Genomic DNA, 21,951 nt, shown 5'->3' on the forward strand with positions numbered 1-21,951 from the left:
CTACAGACCCATCTCCATCCTCTCGTTTCCAGATAAAGTGTTAGAAAAACTAATCGAACTAAGACTCTCCCGGTATTTAACAAAATTTGAAATACTTACTAGCTGTCAGTTCGGATTTCGCAGTGGCCTGTCCACTGACAACGCGATAGCTTGTTTCACCGACAAAATTAAGTCATTTATTGATTGTGGTAAATATGCTGGCTCCGTTTTCATTGATTTATCTAAAGCCTTTGACACGATTAACCATAGCATTCTTTTAAAGAAACTAGAGCTTTATGGCATTGTCGGACCTGCCCTAACTCTTTTAAAAAGTTTTTTTTCAAACAGGCGTCAGGTGGTCTGCGTTAACGGCCAGACGTCACACCCGGCTAATATTAACAAATGCGTACCCCAAGGGTCAATCTTGGGGCCTCTTCTATTTTTGACGTACATTAATGACTTGCCTCAGTGCTTAACAACTTCTCAATGTATCTTATATGCCGACGACACAACTATCTTCTCCAGTGATAACGATGTTAGTAATTTAGTGTCTAAATTGCAAGCTGACTTGTTTTCACTACAGCGCAGGTGTTTATGAAATAAACTATCCATTAACGTTAGTAAAACTTGCTTTATGCTTTATTGCTCCCCTAACAAGACACTTCCTACTTTTTCAAGTCTCTATCTAAATTCTAAAAAAGTTGCCTTTTGCAGCCGTACTAACTTTCTAGGCGTTGTCATTGATTCGAACTTTAAATTTGATGAGCATGTAGTTTCAATTGTTAAAAAGACGTCTTTCGGTATAAGGGCATTGATTCGGGCGCGTCCATATTTTAACACTCAAATCCTTCTGGGCTTATACTTTGCTTTCGTTCACTGTCATTTAACCTACTGTATAACATCCTGGGGTAGCTCTTACGCCACCCATTTGTCACCCCTCGTTACATTACAGAAACAAGCTATTCGCGTCATCAACTCTGCACCCCGTCGATCTTCTTCCTTTCCACTATTTCAACAACTTAGGGTTTTGCCTCTAACTCAAATTTATCGGTACAGCCTCGGTATCTTATTTTTCAAAATTCTTAATGGCAAACTCCTATTAGAGGCTTTCCCGGTTCGCATGATTACTAATACGAATAACACGCGTTTTTCGAGTCAAAACAATTTCTTGCTTCCTAAGATTCGAACTAATTATGGTAAGCATACAGTACTGTTTTCAGCGATATCTTTTTGGAATTCTTTACCCAGCTATATTAAAACAAATTCTTTCTATAAGTTCAAAACTGTACTTAGGAACTACCTGCTTGACATATAAATTTCTTGTGGTATATTAATGTTCCATTTTTTATTGTATCTCGTTGTTTATATTTTGCTTGAAATCTACGACTTGTTATAACTGTATCTAAAGTTCTATTTATTTTTATATTTTGTCTCTGAAAACATAGTTATGTATTGGTGAATAGTTCTGTATAGTTTTATAGTTTGGCTTTGTATATGTACTTCTTTATGGTTCAATAGTTCTGTATACCTTTTTATTTTATTTTTTTAACGTCGCTCGTATTATTTTGTGTATCGTCATCGGAGGTCCCGCGTACGGCTTCGGTCTTGGGACCTCCGTCTGTATTACAACCCATATGTAAATATGTATACATCCCTGAATAAAATTGAATTGAATTGAAAAATGTGCATTCCTTACTAACAAAACGTGGGTGTATACTGACGTTTATATACTTACATTTTGCCTGAAAAGTGCCTTATGCTTCCTTTGCGCCAAATAGTTAAGACGTCTACTACATAAGCCAGGAGGTTTAGTAGATTAGAATGTTTCCGCGCATTTATACTTCTTGTGACGAATTATTTCACCTTATGGGTCGGTGGATGAATCGAGGGTCATACAGACAAGCAAAGAGACCAAAAATTTCACGCTTAAGTGCCTGAGAAAGACTATCGTCTTTAAAAATATAAAATAAGCGTTCAAAAACACACACACAAAAAACTGAAGGGTGATTCCAGGAAGTGCAGCCATATTTTTCGTGAGTGTTTTTCTGCCATTCCTGCTGTCATTGGTTATACAATCATCCTCGTATCGTTTAAGGAATTGTTTATGCTATTGTTTACATAATTATTTCGCTTCTTATAGACGGTGTCAATACAGAGTTACATTAATCTGCCGCGACTGCTGCGCCTCTGAATGAGCTCTGCCGCTGACGTCATTCTTGGAGCTGTGCCAAATTTTGTAGCGTGAGCTACACTGGCCGAGGTTGAGCAGTTTCGCGTGGCTCCTGGACAGCCGCGCTGCCATGCGCGAGGAGCAGTGAAGTCACACAGCGCACAGCTGGGGCGGCCGAGCCGCCACCGCCGCCGCCGTCGCCTCCGCGCGCTCCTCGTCGGTCTGGGCATTTCAGAGGAGTGACGTCATAGGCGGGGCAGACGCACTGGAGCCGGCGCGTGCCCAGCTGTGCGCCTCTGTTGCGCAGTGGCCAAGTCTGACGCTGCGCCGGAGCCGCTTGATAGCGCCTCATTTCGTGCGCATGCGCAGAGGTATCAGTGGAGGTATACATATAGCGGGGCGTTTGCCAGTGTGGTATAGCCATGGAGAAGGAGAGCGAAATTGCTGCTCAGCGGCGCTGAAGAGCGGAGAAGCTTAACTCATCGGATCCCGAAGTAGTTTCCTGGAAATTAGCGGTTGAGCGTAGGAACCTAGCTCACGCTACGTATATCCCGGTATAGCCTAACAAAGCCACTGCTTAGCTCGGCTAATCAGTGGATTTTTACCGTTCAGCTTCATAACGCGTGACACGAACGTTCGAGGTGAGGTCACACGCGCCTAATTGAAAATTGTAAGCCCTTACGTGAGGTGACTGCCAGTGGTAACGAATTTTATTGAAGATCCACGTGTTAAATGAAGCTTGCTGAAAAAAAAAAAATGGCCGCGTATCTGCCCACTTCGTGCAAATGTTCTTGAAATGCTCTTGAAATGTCTTTGAAATGTCTTCTGCGCCACCCGTGGCACGTGAATGCCTCTCTTCTCTCCACCCCCTCTCATGATTTTTCCCTCCCGTCTTGCTCCTCCCACGATAAATACGGTGGAGGTTTGGTCAAGCCAATTAAACTTTCCCGCGTTCCCCCTCTTACGCGCCATCTATTGAAAACTTTCAGAACCGTTGGACTTAGGATGCTGCCACTGGTTCCATGATCGGGCGCGAACTGTTTTCGTATTTTAAGTCAACCTATTGTTTTCAACGCCCATTTCTCAATTTTCTATCGCAAATATAAAACCCGCATCCATATTCAAATACAAAAACACTGCCTGTACAAGGTATGTGCTCATACCTTGCCTCAAATATGGCTAATAATTTGTGGCTCAATAATGTTGAACAGTATGAAGTATGGTACAAGGTACAGTGGTTTGAAAATGTTTTGTCTGTATCAGCTTTCGTTACAGAATTACATTATCTTTTGGCGGTGCGGTTGAATAGAGGGACAGATAGACAGACAGGCCTAAATTTTTGAGTTTCAAAAGCCATAGGAAAGAGTGAACGAATAAACATTTATTAATGAGCGTTAGGGCTGACAACAGGACACTCTTCCCGTGGAGGGCATCCCTATTCGGGATACCAGGCTGCGACTTGTCGTCCAGGCCCTCTTTACCAAGTTCCGCTAGTGTTCAAGGTCCGGATCGGCAAGACGAGCCATACACTGCTCAAAAGATGGAAACGGGATAGGTTGTAGGTTTGGAGTTTGTTAGCATACCCATACCTGGTGGTACAGGGTGCCGGGCGTAAGGCAGAAATTACAGAGAGAGACAGAGAGAGAGAGAGAGAGAGAGAGAGAGAGAGAGAAAGCGAGAGAGAGAGAGAGATACTGAGTGGGGTAGATGGAATGAAGCAGGGCGCTGTGGGGATAGGAATATTTGTCTGCAATCGCCGAAGTGAGGTGGACCGTGGATGAGGTGGTGGGAATTTTCTTCTGCCAAGCTTAAAGCGTGACAGGACGCCTGAATATCGGAGAAGTGGGACCATTTTGATGTCAACGGACGAGCCGCACGAGGACTACAATTTTTACAAGTGGAAGTTGGAGCACAGCGATGCAGTTGGGCTGGAAGTACTCGGCACGCACATTGCCTAAATGGACATCGCCAATGTGCGCCGAGCGATTGTCTAAGTCAAAAGGGTGTCTCTTTGTGCCTTCCTCATTTATTAGCTCATGCCCAGGAACTCACCATTTTAGGCTTACTTCAGGGCTAAGGAGTCAGGAGTTGCGGTGCAGAAATACTATGGGAAAGTCTTAACAGCACCGTTATGGGAAAAATTTCGTTGTTGGTGTTTGTTGTTGCCCACTTAAGGAAATGGCCGCCGGTGTACAGAAAACTCTTTAAAATAAATAAAACAAAACACATGTGATCTGATGTATTTCAACCTGGATTCCTACACTATAGCGGCCGGCTGCGGTAGCACCTTGCTATCTCCGCACGTCGCCAGCTGCGGAAAAGTTTCACATTTAGTTCACTGAAGGAAGTCTAGCGCCTTTAAAGTTCTTACTTACAAAGATGGGTGCCATGCTAGCAGCATTTGGTAACGAGTCGCATTTGATTGCTCACCTTCGGTGTACACCTTCATTGATAGGACGTAAAGACACTTGAATGGTTGCGAAAAGGAACATCTTTATTGAAACTTCCTGGGACGGCCGCAGATATGGAGTGGTTTAACGGATCGCAGACGCTCTGTTCCTCTTCGGCGAGCCGCTGAGGGGTAATTTTTGTCCATTCAAGGCTCTATCCCGAGAACATGGAACTCGCACTCCTACAAGAAATAAGAAAAATGGTAAACACGCAACGATTTAAGCGCTGATTTCATGTCCATAGTGAGGAACTCTGCTTTACAGTTTGCAATATTACCGTCGATTCTGATTTAGCTCGAAAGAGGTAAACTGAGCATCAAAAGGCGGATATTTCGTTCCGGGAAAGGTAAGAAGCCAGACACTCGCAGTACGTTGAAGAAAGTTATTATTCTTGACTCCGCCCTAACCCGATGTGAAAGATACCAAACCCCTTTCATTTACGAAAAGGTTGGGTAAAAATGAGTCTAAAGAACATTTTAGAGTAGAAAAAAAAAACATTTTGCAGAAAGTTGCCCACCGTCGAGTTTCGGAACTAGAACGTTCGCGCCAAACCTCAAGATTTTACCTCTAGGCAATTGACGTTTTTTTTGTTATCCACATGGTATTTATTTCATGCTCAATAAACGTTTTGCTCTCTCTCTCTCTCTCTCTCTCTCTCGCTCTCTTAATCTAGGACATGATATTTACAACACATATTGAAAAGTGTGTACAAAAACAAATGAGTTGATTACAAGATAAAAACTAAACACAATGAACAATTACATACACTTGGTTGAAAATGGTGGCAACAGTGAACACTTAATAAGGAGGGGATACCAGTCAGAGCGGGAATCATTCTGGTCATAGACGTCTTCAAGATTTTTTTTTTACATACATACATACATTTTATTTCATCTTCATGACAAACAGATACAAGTGCCAGCCCGCGTAAGCAACCTCTGCTTTTATGCGGGGCAGGGCAGTCGGTTTGAGAAAAAAGAAGATAATAAAGGCACAATACATTCTGCTATCAAATCGAAATAACGTCCAAAACTTGTACTGTTATAATAAACAATATATATATACATATATATATATATATATATATATATATATATATATATATATATCTACACATACACACATATATATATTCAGATCATTTAGGAGAAGTGTGGTCTGGAAGACACTTAAGGCTCAGCGTGCCTATCCAGCATTCGCGTTTTCCATAAACTATGCAGAGCGATTAGAAAAAAAAAGCAGCGATATCGGTTTTTTCTTCACCGTTTGCGGTTAATAGCACGCCTCTTTTAGCAGTCGCTCGAAACTATAAAAGGAACGTTCGAAACAAACCAGTATGTGGCGCTGGTTGCGTACAGAAAGGGGGGGGGGGGTGCGTGCGTTGAACCCACAAGGGGACGGGATTTCGCTCGAAAGTCGCTACCAGAATCATTTTAATCAGAAGTCCAAGCATTTCCAGTGGTGCTTACTGAGGTCACCGAGCGGAGGCTGGGGCGCTAGCTGCATTTGAGTTTTCAGAGATTATTGTTTCAATCATTTACACAATGTAATTTCTAAGCGGTGGCAGGCTATACTGTTCTATAACACACTGGAGCTTGCAGGTTTCATCCACGACTGCGCAGGATGTAACTAACGGGGAGATATGAAATGTAAAATAATTGCACTCAACCCTTTTCTGAGAAAACTGTCGAGTGCACAGGTAAGCCCCCTAATTCAGCAAGCTAGCCATACAACCAGCTAAGCATCTACTCTAAGCAAAGCGTGCGAAGCGTTTGTTCGTTTTTCGCCGATTCTGCGGGTAGGTGTGCGCCGTGCGTTGGCGCAGAGCAGTTTCTTTTTTCACTCCCCATGAATTTGGGGGTCTCGGTTCTACCCAAGCACATAAACTCCCGAACTAGTGCAAGCATGAATGAAGTGGCCAAATTTCAAGGGCAATTTCGACCATCCGAGTTGGAGGTAAAATAAAGGGGTAAGAGACCCACAATCAGTGAGGAGGACGGGCCCGGGGAGAATCCCATTATGCCCCCCCCGGGAAGTAGCGGCAAGGGTTGGGTTGAAGGGAAAGGGAAAAGGGGGAAGGAAATGGGCTATGGGCGTTGCGAAGGGAATGGGGACAGCGAGCTTTTGTTCTGATTCATAGATGTCTCACTCTTCTTTTAGGCGTGATCGATCTCTCACCCGGGAAGGGCATCAGGTTGTGCAAATTCAGAAATTCTGCGGCACCTTTAACGGGGTTACAAAGGAGGAGGTTGGGAATGAAGCGGCCCACGCCGCCGCCCGAGCTGTGCACTTTCGGGCATTCTCCACCGATGCTCAAGTGATCCCATCACACCGCACGAACGACCACGACCTCCTCCAAATTCCTATAGATAACACGTACAACGCCCTTCTGTCCCACTACGCCCTTACCCACCGGGTCTACCCCCTTCTACACCACTCCCTAACCAACCAGCAAGCCATCACCTATCGTCGCCTTCAGACCGGTACCTTTTGCAATCACGCCATCCACCACCAGATCGCACCCCCGTCAATGCCAACACTGCGACACCCCACTCACCGCATTCCACCTCGTATACTCCTGTCCCCACTCCCCTACCCCCCCCCCCCTACCCACCCCGGAGCAGTGGGAGACTGAGCTGACCACCCCGGACGCGGCCCGCCAAGCGCCTTGGTCTCTCGGGCCATTGAGTCGGCCCGGTCAAGAAGCATCCTGAACTAGGGACGCTTCACCACCACCCTTTTTCCATTTTGCTCTAATAAACGTTTACAACTACTACCTTCACGGGGTGGCCGCTCACCTACAGGTGCTGCTTGCTCGGCTCCGACCGTTAGAAAACGAGATAACCTAACAGGAGGTGGCAGCAATAGCTCCTCCTTAACACTCCGATCCAAAGCCGTGTATCTGGCGGGATTTGGATCCGAGGGAGTTCTCCAATAATCCAGGTACTTGGCTGTCCTACTCTTCGAGGTCTCCGGGGTGAGGCACACGGGTCGACGAGCACACGGCAACAAACACACACCGAGAAATAACAGCGTTTATAGAAACAATCGATAGCTCTCGTTGTTTTTGCCATAATATACTCAATGGTTAAAACAAAGGGTTAAGTGCGCTATTACTGAAGTCGTTCGTCCATATAGTGCGATCACTCTATGATCACGACCAAAACAAAGCGAATATGTCTTGCCAGCTACTGTGCCCAGCACTACCAGTAAGTGTTTCCCGCAGCCACATTCGTTCGTAGCTCGGGTAATTCGAATCTCCCGCATTTTAACAATAATGCGATCCGTCATACATTAGGTGCCTTTGTATTGAAGGAATTCAGGAAAAACAGGGTGTAACAACGAAATACCGTGCAAATCTATTGAATAAAAAAGTAGTCGAATTCTGGCTAGTTATGTGCTTCCATTCAAGGTATTGACAAAGAAAGTAGACAAACTTACAAGCGTCTTCTTGTATATCCTGATGTCATTGCTGTCCACTCCTGAAGAACCCTGCAAAACGAAAAGAAAAAGCGTTTTCCGAAATGTCGGCAGCACATGGCCTACGTAGTGCACGTATTCAAAGTGAAACTTTAAACTCCCGAAACGCCTCTATGTTTTCCCCTCGACTTGGTCAGTAACCGCAACTTCGTCCTTATCATCCTGACCAGACGAACTTTCCTCGAACTCTTGACTACATAAAGCGAGACAGCGAGAGGCTTGCAAAAGCAAGTGGTTTATATAGTTATAACCATCCGAAACTCGCGAACCGCTGGCGCTTGTCATACATCTCCCCGCCGTTTAGCGCAATGAAAACTACAAGTACATTTGAGGCAAAATATTCGTGTATAACCGGCAGCCTACGCGTCCATTTAGTTAGGAACGCCCGTTGGGTTGGTTAATACGATAGGAAGCGAAAAAAATGACTGCCAAAAATGACGCGTTCCTACTGCGCAGTAAGGCTCCGGCACGTCCCGGATGAAAGCAAGCACAAAAAGAACGAAACTCCCCTTCGCACTGTTTCAGGCAGGGGGCGCGCGTGCCCTGCGAAGGCGGGAGATTTGAATTGCTTTGGACAAACCTCCGTTCAATTCATCAGGAGGGGAGTGAGACTAGGAGGACAAAAGCGTGATGGGTGGTAACCGTGAGCGGATGACGGTGCCACAGCCCATTATGGAGAATCACTGCTCTGCGCTTCCGACAGCTTTCAGTTTGAGTGGAACGGCTTTAATTTGTTATACTCAGTGTAATCTTTGCTTCACGCAACTACTTGCCAAATACAGTGTTTTCCGTGAGTGAGTCGCGACTGTTCTCTCTACGTACCGTTACGCGTGTCTGTCCTGCTCGCTGGCCGCCACTTGATTTACACGATTGTCGCCCCGCGACGGGTTTTGGTACCATCCGCCATGGATGGTAACTACGCAGGTTTTATTCAAGGTTGAGGCATTCGCCTCAAAACCTACGCATTTAAAGGAGCCATGAAGAGAAAATACAACTTCGTTTAATTTGAAAGAACTAGGATTCAGTATCTCGCTCAGCTCCATTAGAGCCACAAAAGATGGTTTTTTAACGAAAAAAAAGCAAGAAATATTTAAAAACTTTCAAATTTTGCACCACGGTGACGTGTTATGAGCAAGAATGACGTCACACGGGCCAACAATAAAATATAACTTTCAGTGCGTTAACTGCACGTTCGCATTCAATTGAGGCGGTCAAATGGTACTAGAAGCCCCATTACAGACGTCCAGTCATGTGTCGTCGCGGCAGGCCAGTTAGGCGGCCGCCAATCGCACAAACAAGGTTCCGTGACGTCATAGAAAAGTTGCGGGAAATTGGCTAGGGGGCCGCGACTGCGTCAAACGTTTTCTTTAATATCTCCGTTATTTTTTCGAAGATTGCGATGGTATTGGTATCATTGTTATCGGGACCAAACAGTCTTTTTAATAAACCCAAATTGTATTTTGTCTTCATGGCTCCTTTAAGGAACAAGCCACTAGGAGGGTGTTGAAAAAAAACTAAAATCCAAATAAGTAAGGTAGCCCGTTATTAATGTGCTTCAAACACATGTAGTCCCTGTTCCCGAAGAGCAATTTTATCTACGCAGATCAGTATTATGATGTCTACTGTAACGTTTAGGCAGAAATTGCAAGCTACTGCAGGGCATAATGACGGCAATGACACTTCAAGGGGGGACCATGGTCTACAAGAATCAAGTTAGGAAAACAACATCGATGGCCTTATCATTCGTACCCAACGTCAATCCATGTTAGTTTGGTTGCTTGCGTGCGTTAACATAGAAAGCAGGCGCCATAGAGACATGCATAAAATACTCACCAACAGGTCGTCTGCACTTAACATGTCAGCCCAGCACCTGTAAAACTGAAACAAAAGAACGTTGATACTTTGCCACCGACTAGTAGCATTCACATTTTTAAGTAGTTTCGGTTCTATGCTACGCCAGTATAGGCGAAATGCAACGTTTCACGCACCATGCTGTTGAAATGCTTGTCCCTGCACCGTTGTGACCATACTTCGGCCGCTGACGATCCCGGAGACAGTTTTAGCCCGCAGTATTCCTCGTATCTGCCGCTGAGCTCCGACAGCTGCGACAAAAAGAAATAATAGCTGCAGCTTCTGCGGGCATATTTGCAAATAATCCGCGAAAAGAAATCAGCCGTTATTAATACCTGTATCCGCCTCAGAACACTATTGATTCTTGCTCCACGCGAGAAATGCTCGTGCTAGGTATACACAGCGTACGCATCGCTATTTTTTACTTTTTCATTTTGTTTACAAATACTGCTGTATCGGTTTCTGAGACATAGCAGGAGTGAGAACAGGTGATCAGCACAAAGAACAAATGCAAACAATTCAACGAAACACATGACCCAGGACGCGGGTTTGATTACCGGCCGCGGCGGCCGCTTTTCTGATGGAGGCGGAAAGCGAAAACACCCTTCGTGTGTTCGATATTTCGGGGCACGTTAAAGATGCCTATCTGGTCAAAATTAAATCCGGAGCCCTCCACTACTGCGCGCCTCATCGCCTGCGTAGCGTCGGCGCGTTAAACCCCTAAATCAATCAATCAATCAATCAATCAATCAATCAATCAATCAATCAATCAATCAATCAATCAATCAATCAATCAATCAATCAATCAATCAATCAATCAATCAATCAATCAATCAATCAATCAATCAATCAATCAATCAATCAATCAATCAAATAAAATAAACACATGATTGCGCAACTATTTTTCGATTGCTCAGCAGCTAGTGTGCGGAGAGACCCATTAAGTTCATTCCATAAATGCTCCGTACGTGGAAAAAAAAGGAAAACTTAAAACAATCTAGAGTCGACCTGAATGGCATGATATCCTGGGGGTCAGATCGGCGCGCAGAATAAGGCGCGCAGAAGCTGCAAGAAAATAAACTGGCCCCAGAACACCGCAGGCGGGGTGAAGTATCTCTTGCAGGAGGATGGCAGGATCATAAGTGCGGCGGTGTTCGACAGACTGGAACAATAAAGCGTGCGGATGAAAATGTGGGCGACAAGTGCAGGTCGTAGCGAAGAAAAACGACCATGAATGCTTTTCTTGAACAGATTATAACTTAACTATGTCGTGTGTGGGGAGGTAACCAAACAACCGATCCATATTCAAGTATGGGCTTTACCAAGTTTTTGAACGCTGTCGGTTTGCATTCTTTCGTGGAGTTGTTTAACGTGTGTCTTAGATACTGAAGTTTTCAAATAGCCGCATCGAAAAATATTTCGACGTGCTTGTGCCATTTGAAATTTGCAGTTGCGGTTACGCCGAGGCACTTACACTTCGTCACCCGTGTTAGACTCACACCGTCATTGGTATAAGTAAAAGGGGCTTTCTATTGTTTGAAAAAGTCATGGCTGCACTCTTTTTGAAGTTAATGGACATTTTCCATGTTTCCCTCCAGTTAATAAAAAAACGCTATTTAGCGAAAACGGATATTGAACATTTTAATTTTAGGTTGTTTTGTAGATGACGCAGTCTCCTGCGTACATTTTAGGTTTGACTTTTTACTCGCGTGCCTCTCAAGTGTTCTTATATTCCATTTAATAAATAATGAGCATCCCAATTAAGTGTTGGTTCAGGAGCGCAACTCAAACGAGGACGAACGAAGAGGAGGACACGGCGCTGAATCTCAACTAACTTGGTTTGAAAGATAAAGCACATATATACTGAGGGCACGACTTATGTGAATGGATAAACTGAAAGATTTGGTAATAGAAATATAGAAGGATCACAACTCTGTGGGAGTCAGCTGGCCGCCCACCTTCCTAATACTCCCTTGATCTCGCCTATTTCAGTACGACCTGAAAATAATGCGTAGGAACAGGGTATGTGACAATGGTGGGTTATACCACTGCGAGGGAGATTGGTAGCGAGAGCCAGGTCCCTCTACTCAGAACGGGCAGTAACTGACGAGTCGTCACTGCAGTAAAATGATACGGCGGTTTTTCTCTTGGGAGTGGCCTCACACGTAGGTCGTCGAATGGACAGAGACATTTCCTTGGCCCCGCATGTAAGTGGGTCGCTTATCGAGAAGGTATGCGCGTGTGTGTTTGCTGGTCAGCATACGTGGGTGTGTGGACATACGGGTGCTAGGCCGACGTGGTCTGTTTCGTAATTCCTAGTGAACGATCAACCTTTACACTGAATAAATCATAATATCATATCTCTGTACATACATACATACATACATACATACATACATACATACATACATACGTACATACATACATACATACATACATACACCCCCTTGAAATGTCTTGCATATGTGAAATTATGGGAATATGAAATATTTACTTTGGTGGCGCACCGCCGTGATCGAAACAGGGATATGACTCCGCAACACGTGATAATAATGCATGTAATAGATGTATTACATGTAATATACGTATTATGTAGCAATAATACATGTAATACATGTACTGTGTTACGTTAACTATTTCTGACACCGGTTTTATCTCTGTACGACCGCCAAATCATGGTCCGTATGAATTCCGTATATATGGAGCACACAGAAAACATACGCAAAACATGCGGTGCCGTATGGCGCCCATTATTTTAGACGGAAAGGATAAAATTGTGTCAAACGTTTCTGTTTCGAAAAAATGTTTGATTCTTTTGTTTTCGGAAACATTAGCTGCATGTGTTTCGCCTGGGTGCATAATGCTCCGACTGAATTCGGCATTGCCATAATTTCGTATACACAAAATGTTTCAGTAGGGCGTACATACATGCATACAAACCTACATACGTACATAAATATACCGGACACGGGAAGAAGTATACACGGAACGAGTGCTAGCCCGACTTTCTGTCCCTAATTTGTTGCTTTCTAGTGCATCGGGCCGTGTTCTTCCTTCACGTCTTGGTGCTGCATATCCATCAGTTAATATTAAGTGCGAAGCACTTCTTAGTCGGACCTACTCCTTCCACCGCTGTCCGTCGCCCGCAGGTGTTATCGCGCCCTCCTCTCCTTAGCCAACGGCGCGGTAGCGGAGGGAAGGCGTCCATAGCAACGGCGCAGTGACGTCACTACACCATGTGATGGCGCGCGCTCTCGCCGTGACGTCACGCGCTCGCGCCTCCCTCCCCTTCCGCGCGCCGTGACGTCACGCGCTCGCGCCTCCTCTCAACTCGCTCGGCTGCCGCTGCGCGCGTTCGCTGTCCTCTCCCCTTCGCTCGTCGCGCTCGCCCGCGCCTCCTCTCTCTCAGCCACCTGGCTCGGCGCGGCACACTCCGTAACAACAATACGTAAAATTAGCAACTCAGTGTAAACAACGACTGTCCAAAAATGGTATTTATTTTAGAAAAGGTACGGCAAGAACACGATCACACAGGAGCTTGCGGGTGTAAAATACGTGTCCGGTAATGTATGGGTGACAGCGCACGGGTCGTGTTCAGTGTAAATGTTTTTGTTTGTTTCTTCTTTCTGTAAGGACACAGCGCAATTTTACAAGGGTGTGGAATTTGCACGCGCATGCACAGGTCTTGTCGCTTCTTACCCGTTTCGCGTACTAAACTTTTATCCTTTAAATAATCACCACGCCACCTTCAAAAAGCACCCTTCGACGTTCCCGAAACGGCAGACGACTGCACTCAACAATAAGAAAAGTGCAATGTGTGGAAGCAATGTTTATAACACGTTTTACACTCAAGCGGTGACCAGGGCGTAGATGTTTCGTGGAAATAAACCAGCGCATTAACCCGCAACGGCCGCTGATTATTGTGTTTCTAGAGGAAACGCGCAAGCAGAGGTAACTATGTCATTGCTTACTGCCAAACTAGCACACATATTGGTTGTTTTGTCATGTGCAGCACGCGTCTTGCGCCGCACGCAACGGGAAAAAGCAGACGACGCGAGAGCGCCATCCACACTAGGAGCGGTTCGTCCCGCCGCCGCCAGGGGCCGACTGTGTTCGCGCTCGGGACGAATATATGCAGCAATAAACGGCCAGACCTCCGTGGGTCGGCGCGCACGTGCTCTCTCGCTACAGTCTCCTCGCTTGGCTCGGCTCTGCAGTTAGTCGCGCGCGCGTCTTCGTCGAGAGCGGTCGTCTAGTTCTGCAGTCTCGATGGCTGCCGATCCCGAAATGAAGGCTCGCGATGCCGAACGCAAGCGGGCGAAGCGAGCTGCGGCGTGCAAAATGCCACCAAACTTCAACAAACTCCCCCTCATAGCATCACCCCGTGCTTCGCACTTCCTCATACTCCCCTTCGGGGAAATGCGGGGGAATTTTTTTGCGTTCGTCCCGTGTACTTATTTCTTGCGTCTCATCTTTCGGCGTTAATCCGATGTTCTCAGCACCAGGTGACCGAGTAGCTCAGACTTCCGGCCCCAGATATTGAGCTGACTAGGGCGACTGACCAACGCCCTCAGTCAGAGTAGCGAAGATACGAAATAGGCGCGAAAGGGAAAGCACGGTGCATGGCAATGACGGGGCACGGTATGAAATTTGAGGCTAATGTACAGAACGTCCTGTACCATAAAAAGTGCTCAGGCACCGTCGCAATGTTCCCTCTCAGATAACCACCGCCTTCTATCGGGATGTTCGCTTAGGTTCTTTAACAAAGTGAGGCCTCATCTTCGAGTACAGTATGGGCTAAAATACATTTTGCGTAAAGTTCCTGGACGACGGCCTCCCCCAAAACATCGCCCACGCCCCTTTAGGGGTGAAATATTCAATTTACTAAAAGACCCCGGAGATTGCCCACCCACTAAAATCGCGTTAGCATCAACGCCTTCGACCAGGAGGTCTTCGGTGTTGCACTTTCTTCGATATTGATGTGGGCTGCGCACGTCAATAACCTTTGTTGCAAACTATCCACAGCCACCGGTGCCCTTTCGCGTTGCCGATCATTGCTTCCAGTGCACGCGAAACTTGTCCTTTATTATGCCTGGTTTGCTTCCCATATTAACTACCACAGTTTGGTTTGGATGGCTACAAAAGAGAAAAAATATTGATGAAATTTTCACCTTGCAACAGAAAATCATTCACCACATTGCTCGCGTTGATTATTTGTCATGCATGCATAACTTGTTTTACTTATGTAATATTAGATGCGACGCTCAGAGCATCTCTTGTCGGTGGCCCTGTCCTTCCTGCGTGCGTCCGTTGTTGTCCGCAGCCTTTCCACTCCCCCCCTCTCCTCTCCGATAGCGAACACTCTCTCGCGAAGGGCATTGGATTGGATTCGATTGGATTGGACTGGCTTGGCTTGGCTCGACTTGACTTGGATTGGATTGGATTTGGACTCTCCGGTGGCCTTTCGGTCGACGGTTGCTCTCCGCTTGCGCTTGAACCTCCCTCAGCGTCGCATCACACCAACGTTCTCGCGAGGGGAGGTGGGCGTAATTTTGTTAAAGTCCAAAGCTTTTACAACTTCCGATTACTGCGCATGTTTTGTTTTTCATCCACTACGCATAAATGTTTTCTCTTCTCTGGCCTCAGTTGCCCCTTCGACAGCCAATACCAAATGTGTCACCATACGAAGCACAGATGAATAGGCCCAACTTCGTTTTAGAACAAATTCCAAGTTTCCAATGTTCCACCACAATCTGCCGTTCATTCTAAACGACAACAATTTCTCGACATTCAAACAAATGCGGCAATATTTCGTAAACCTATAGTTGTTGTTTCCGACGTTTTTACGTTGTACAAAATGTTCTTTTTGTTAATCATACTTTTTATGTGTTGTATTTTTTTTCTTTTTATTAGCAGCTAGTAGCTTTTATATTATTAAGATTTGTTTACTCAGTTTTTATGAAAACTTGCTTTGCAAGCTACTACTATCAGGGTGTGTTGGCTAGTTGTGTTTTTCTCTGATATTCCATCCGCTATCATTTTGTCTTTCAGTACGGCACTGCCGTTGCTGTCGTTTAATGGGTTCCCGGGCCCCGTCAAGCTGTGTACTACAGCTTTTACTCCCAGAAGCCTTCTCAGGAACTATTGAATAAATAAATTGAATTGAAAGCCGGGGAGCTCCCTGCGCGAAAAAGTCCCGCGGCCGCAAACACCGCTCGTGCCTCGATTTTGAACAAGAGAGACACAACCCATCCCCTCTTTACTGGCAAGAGAAGGAGGAAGGGGTAGTAAATGGGAAGAATAGAAGACCGTGGTCATAGCCTCCTCACATTGCTTAAATTAAGCGGGGCGGCATCTCGACAAGCGTTGACGGTTCTGAAGACGGCGAATTGAATCAGCGCCTGGCCTCTGCGAGCACGGACTCAGCGAGTGGACCCCAAGCTCGGGAAGTCATGGTGGACGCTGCAACTCTCGTTCGACTCCGACAGCAGCGCATTGTTCGATGCCTTAAGCGACGCTGAGGGAAAAAAATAAACACGAAGCATATGTTCATGTGTCCATACGGTCACTTATTTGTGCTTTCCGTGCTTGACCCGAAAGCTCGCCCATCTCTAATTTGTTACTTGATGTCTCCGCAGTTTTGGTTGGTGGTGCGGCCACTTTTTTGCAGTTTCTCGCAACTGACCCGAAACATCGCCCATCCGGCTTTTTTCACCTGATATCTCTGTAGTTTGGATGGGCGTTCTTTCTAAACTTTATTACTGTTTTAACGACAGGTGACATATTTAATGACAGGTTTAATGACAGGTTACCTATGACCTATAACCATACCTATATTTGTATACGTCTCGTCCTTGTCCTTCTCTATTTGCGACCAATGTGCTTCTAACAACCATTTTATATTTACGGTGGAGGCATCGCGGAATTGCTCTGAAGATGTTCAACTGCGTGTCATTGCGATTTCAGTTTGAAAAGAGGGATAACAATGGAGGCGGACAGAAATATCACGCAGGTAATCACAACAATGCTTGCCGTCTCTTCCGCGGCGAGTTTTGTTCGCGTGCTTCGATAAACTAGATCAAATCTTAATTTTTACCCCTCGGAAGCGCGCAAAGAAAACTTCTGAACCCGAGACGCAGAAGAATAAGCTAGACGATTCTGACAACAGCCTGAAGATCGAATTAAGAGCGGAAATGAATGCGGCCGTACGAGAAGCTATAAGAGCGATGTAAGACATAATACAACGCACCGTAGGAGACCTGACTGACAGGATAAGCTGAATAGAATCAACGATGATTAGCAGAATGAGCCACATTGAGTGAGATATAGCGGAAAAACGCTCAAAATACAGCAAGCCCTACGACAGCTACAGCTCCACCGATAGACTTAGAAGCACTGATCCCAATGACTGCAACGATGCAGACTACAAATAGGCATTTCTGGTACTGTGTCTGGCAGTGGAACTGCAAAGTTTTCCGAAAAAAAAGAAGCACCACGCAGCTATACTTAAGTACGCAACAGACGCCCCCCGAAATCTTGACCTTACAGAAAACAGTAGGAAAAGCCACACTTGCAAGCTACAGGTCCTTCATAGACCTTAACGCCACATAGCGAGACTCAACCTCAAAATTCAAGAGTACGCAAACAACCTCATGCTGCAAAATTGGCATGCTCTATGTGGGCGCACCGAACCCCAGATGGGCACGGCTAAAGCTTGGAATATACTTCGGCACCTTATCGATCCCGCCAAAAGTAAATCCGAACAGTGCAGGAATATGGGAAAACTTCTCCACACACACAGTCAGGGTGATGTACACAAGACAATCCAAGAGATGGAAGCTCGATACACACCTGAACACCCCTGCGGGAACCACAAAGACGATAAAGGCGCTCCCAATGAAAAAAATGACCAACCGTTTACCATAGGAGAGCCCAAGGTGGCCCTACAGGGACTAAAACCGAAGTCGTCGCCAGGCCCAGATGACATCACTAATAAGATGCTTCGCAACCTCGCAGACGAAGAGTGCGAGCTCTTACTCTCGACTACTTCAACAAGTGCTGGCACGACGCGACACTGCCCAAGCAATGGAAGAAGGCGGTAGTACGGCTCATACCTAAGCCCGGGAAGGCACTTCGTGTGGAGAACCTTAGACCGATCTCTCTGACATTCTGCCTCGGAAAGCTCCTCGAACACATGGTTCTCAATAGGATCAACAACCACATGGAGGACAACCAGCTCTATCCACACTCTATGGTAGGCTTCAGGGCCGGTTTGCCAACCCAGGACGTCATGCTGGGCGTCCATATGGTGTCAGCGGCAGCGTGAAACAGACAGTGACAAATGAAGAAGACTAGACGACCGTTGCCTCATGTGGACATAATCTAACCAGCCGCGCTCGTCTTGTCTGCTTCCGTTGACCCCGTCTATCTCGCACTGTTGCTGAGGTGCCAAGCTCAGGCCCTAGTTTTGAAGACTTGCCTTGTTGAACACGCCGTTATTTTCCAGCTCACGGCCGTGACAGTTTCGCAGTTCTTCCAAAAGGTGCGCTGTGGGACAAAGGGAGCACATATATTATTACAAGGACGCATGTTGCTTGAATCGGCAAAATTGAAAGCACCCCTGCCAAAAAAGACAGCGTCACTTCGCGTATTTCAGTTAGATAACGGTGGGAATTGTACATTGGGTCAATGGTGCATAACAAAAGTTTACAACTCACGATCTTCCCGGAGAAAAATTAGTCGCGTATGTGCGTGGTTCGCTGCAGTCGTCGCCAAAAGATGATTGTTTTTTTTCCATCGCTGCAACGTAGCGCCCTCTCCTGTGTCACCATGCAGTGTTCCAACGCTTCATTTCCCCTCTTCTGTTCTCCTGTCGCTACTCCCGTGATGATTGGAACTGAAGTTCACTCAATTAGATACAGTTTTCCCGCATTCGTAGCGCCCGCGTGCGAGATGTGTGGCCTCTTGTTTGGGTTGTTCCTGAGAGAGCTCGGGCCAGCATCTTTTCTTTTAATGTTTGGTTGGAACTCGCCTATCTTCGACACCGTTTTCGATCGTTTTTTTAAACGGCGGAAGGCTTAGATCTTTATGTTGGAAGCACGCGTGTTGTGAGGTAGAAAGAAATGGGTGGTACACAAAAGTTGAAGTTGTGATGGTGGTGATAATAATGACAACAAAAACTTATTTTTGTCCTAAACTAAGAAAAGGGGGGAAGGGACTAGGATATCCCAGAAACGTCGCCGTTCCTCAGACGGCCGCCTGTAGAGCTTGGGCACAGGCGGCGTCTCGGAGCGAGTGTGAGGCGGGAAGCGCGGGGTGGTGGAGTAGGTCGGAAAGAGGGCGTGTGTCGAAATCTTTCATTGCCAGATTTTGAATTATCCCATTATCTTGCCAGATAATGCCTATCCGATTATCTTTTTCATCGCCAGATTTTGAATTGTCCGAAATTTTTCATTGCCAGATTTTGAATTATCTGGGCTGGCGAAAAGACAGCCCACATAATTAGCGAGGCAACATTTTCGAGTTATCCTGCTTCGAGCTAACCGGTTATTACTGAGTATAAAAGCATTGAAATATAGCTTCCAAATGTGAAGATTCCAAATACTGATTCATGCACTCCTCGCAGACGTGGATGGGGCGGAAAATATACTGTTCAGCCTGCCGCGCTGGTTTAGTGGTGGATTAAGGATTTTCGGCACCGAGTGTGGCGTCCGGAGATCTGTTTCCGGCTGAAATGGCATCCCCCCTTACGCCGATGCACAAAACATCGCCCGTGTGTTAACATTGATGGGCAATTTTGGGGGTCTCGTTGTTCGAACAGTTCCGCAGCGCTGAACTACTGCAGCCTCACCGCCAATGTGTACCTTCGTGCAAATTAAACCCGAATCTAAGAAGGGGGGATTTTTCGAACTGGAACGCCAAAGGTGAGAAAACGAAAACTGAAGCGTAATTTCGCAACCCTGTAATGTGTGGTTACTCTTTTGAAACAGCGATTTGATTTCTGCTAAAGAGGTTCCTGTGACTAATTATCAGAACAAAATGATTTCACCCCGAAACCCGCTGATATAGCTCATCATGTTTTGGATGAAAATCGCTCTTTCTCGCTGTCCCAGAAATAGCTGTTCGCCTCTCAAAATGTGGGAACACTTTTCTGGTATTATTTTAAGATAGAAGAGCGGGAACATAAAATTTAAGAACGGTGGGAAGGTAAACTGGTAACTTAGTAAACGTTTCGAAAGAGGATAAATCCAGTTTATTGACTATTTAGGTTTCCCATTTGAAGATATGATTGCTTATTGACCACCTGGATTTATAAAATGGTAGTTAGCAATTTAAAAACCACAGCTTCACTGTTGTTAATAAAAATCAGTGCCACTTTCCCACATTCCTCGCCCTCTCTTACATCCGCAGAAGTGCGGATTTTCTCCTGAATGATTTTCTTCATCTGTCCACCTAAGCAGTATACGGATACTTGAGCCCCCAACTAAACCACAATGAATCAATACGTATTTCCAAACGAAATATGTTTAACGTTCCTTTTCAACTTCGCAAATCAGCGGACGTGTGAAAACAGGTTTTTCCTTTCAAGCTTATCATAAAACGCACAACTTATTTTCAAGTGTGGACCTTAAGGAATGAAAAAAGGTGTCAATGCGTTTAATCAGACGCATAAAAATCTGTCACGACCGTCGTTCAGAATTAACATAATCTAGGGTATTTGCGTACAGCAAGCTTAACAAGTCACCTAAATTTCTCTAAATACTAGATTTTTCATCACAATTGCCAATTAAAAAGGTTGAACTTGTCTTCCTTAAAGACTTCAAAGTGGTCTCTGATTTCTAGAAAAATTGGGTACTTCGATGACTCCTGAACTAATGGGAATGCGCTGAACAAAAATTTTGAAATACGTATTGCGCCTACCTGCGGTATTTCCCTGATATCTAACGGGCAGAAATTTAAATATTGCGGCATTTATCGAAATCGTGTTGCTGAATGTACGACATTCTAACGAAAAAAATGCATTTTTAACTCTCGATATTGATTTCGAATAGTTAGGATCAGGCAAGCGGGAGTTACTTTATTCCACTGTTCCCATTAATAAATGCAATGTATATTGAAACTCTTGAGTTCTTGGAGGAAACCTTTCGGTTTCCACATAAAGTGAGAAACGCTTTTGGAGAAGATACCTCTTCAAAGTTGAAATAGGTAGACCTGAACAGAACGACTTATAACGTCTTTCTAAAGTAGGAGCGTCTGCAAGGCTATTCGGAATGGAACCTAGCTTATGGTTGTCTGCAAGGCAACAAAGCAACCAGAATAACCACAATCTAGACTTATCTCGAACCCAGACATTTTGATTGCGGAGTTTACTGTAAAAACATACCTTGGTTCGGGCACAACTTTATCTGGCCGGACGCGATCATTGCGAAGAAGCTGAGGAAGATGTGGGCCCACAGCAAAGACATCGTGGCTCTTCAGTCCAGCCTGCGAGATTGAACAGTGTGCGCTTGTGCGACGCTCGACGTTGTTTCAACGTGTTCTTCGCTTGCTCTGCTGGATCCGAGTGGCACGCATCTTTGGCGACACACCGTTCACGGCGCTGAGTGTTAGCATCTGCGCCGTGAAAGCTTATCGGAACGGGGGGCGTATCGGCATGGAATTTGATGCCTCGGGAACTACATTTACACTCGGCGACGAAAGGAGATACGTTTGTCGTCCATTCATGTCTGTTACTCTCTCTTTCGAGGTCACGTTGTTACCCGACCTAAAGACAAAAAAGGGGCAATCGCAATTGCTGTGTGTCTTTTAAATGCAGAGCATTTCTTTAACTCACGATGTCACCCGGCGTTGTCGGCGTGCCTCGGCGTCCGCAACAGCCGTTCCAGGTACGCCCTCTCCCCCACTCCTCCTCTCCCGCATCACGCTACCCTCCTCGCTCTCAACAACAGGTCCGCACCCCTCCCCCTACACTATATAAAAAAAAAATACTTACCGGCGCCTGGTTTCGACCCCACGACCCCG

At 45.7% G+C, this 21,951-nt stretch overlaps 1 protein-coding gene across 1 annotated transcript; it reads right to left on the bottom strand.

The window, feature by feature from the left end:
- Positions 1-4,622: 4,622 nt before the first annotated feature.
- Positions 4,623-21,475, bottom strand: LOC144166336 (uncharacterized). Its single transcript, XM_077695868.1, has 6 exons — positions 21,314-21,475; positions 18,410-18,477; positions 10,068-10,181; positions 9,913-9,957; positions 8,041-8,091; positions 4,623-4,781 (listed from the first exon to the last, which is right to left on the bottom strand). The coding sequence occupies exons 1-6, from the start codon at positions 21,393-21,395 to the stop codon at positions 4,746-4,748; spliced, it is 396 nt and encodes a 131-aa protein (XP_077551994.1). The 5' UTR covers positions 21,396-21,475; the 3' UTR covers positions 4,623-4,745.
- Between the last annotated feature and the right edge of the window lie 476 nt (positions 21,476-21,951).

Source organism: Haemaphysalis longicornis, unplaced genomic scaffold (genome assembly GCF_048455015.1).
Source record: "Haemaphysalis longicornis isolate Haplotype H1 unplaced genomic scaffold, Haemaphysalis longicornis Haplotype H1 scaffold_17, whole genome shotgun sequence".
NCBI classification, from domain to species: domain Eukaryota; kingdom Metazoa; phylum Arthropoda; class Arachnida; order Ixodida; family Ixodidae; genus Haemaphysalis; species Haemaphysalis longicornis.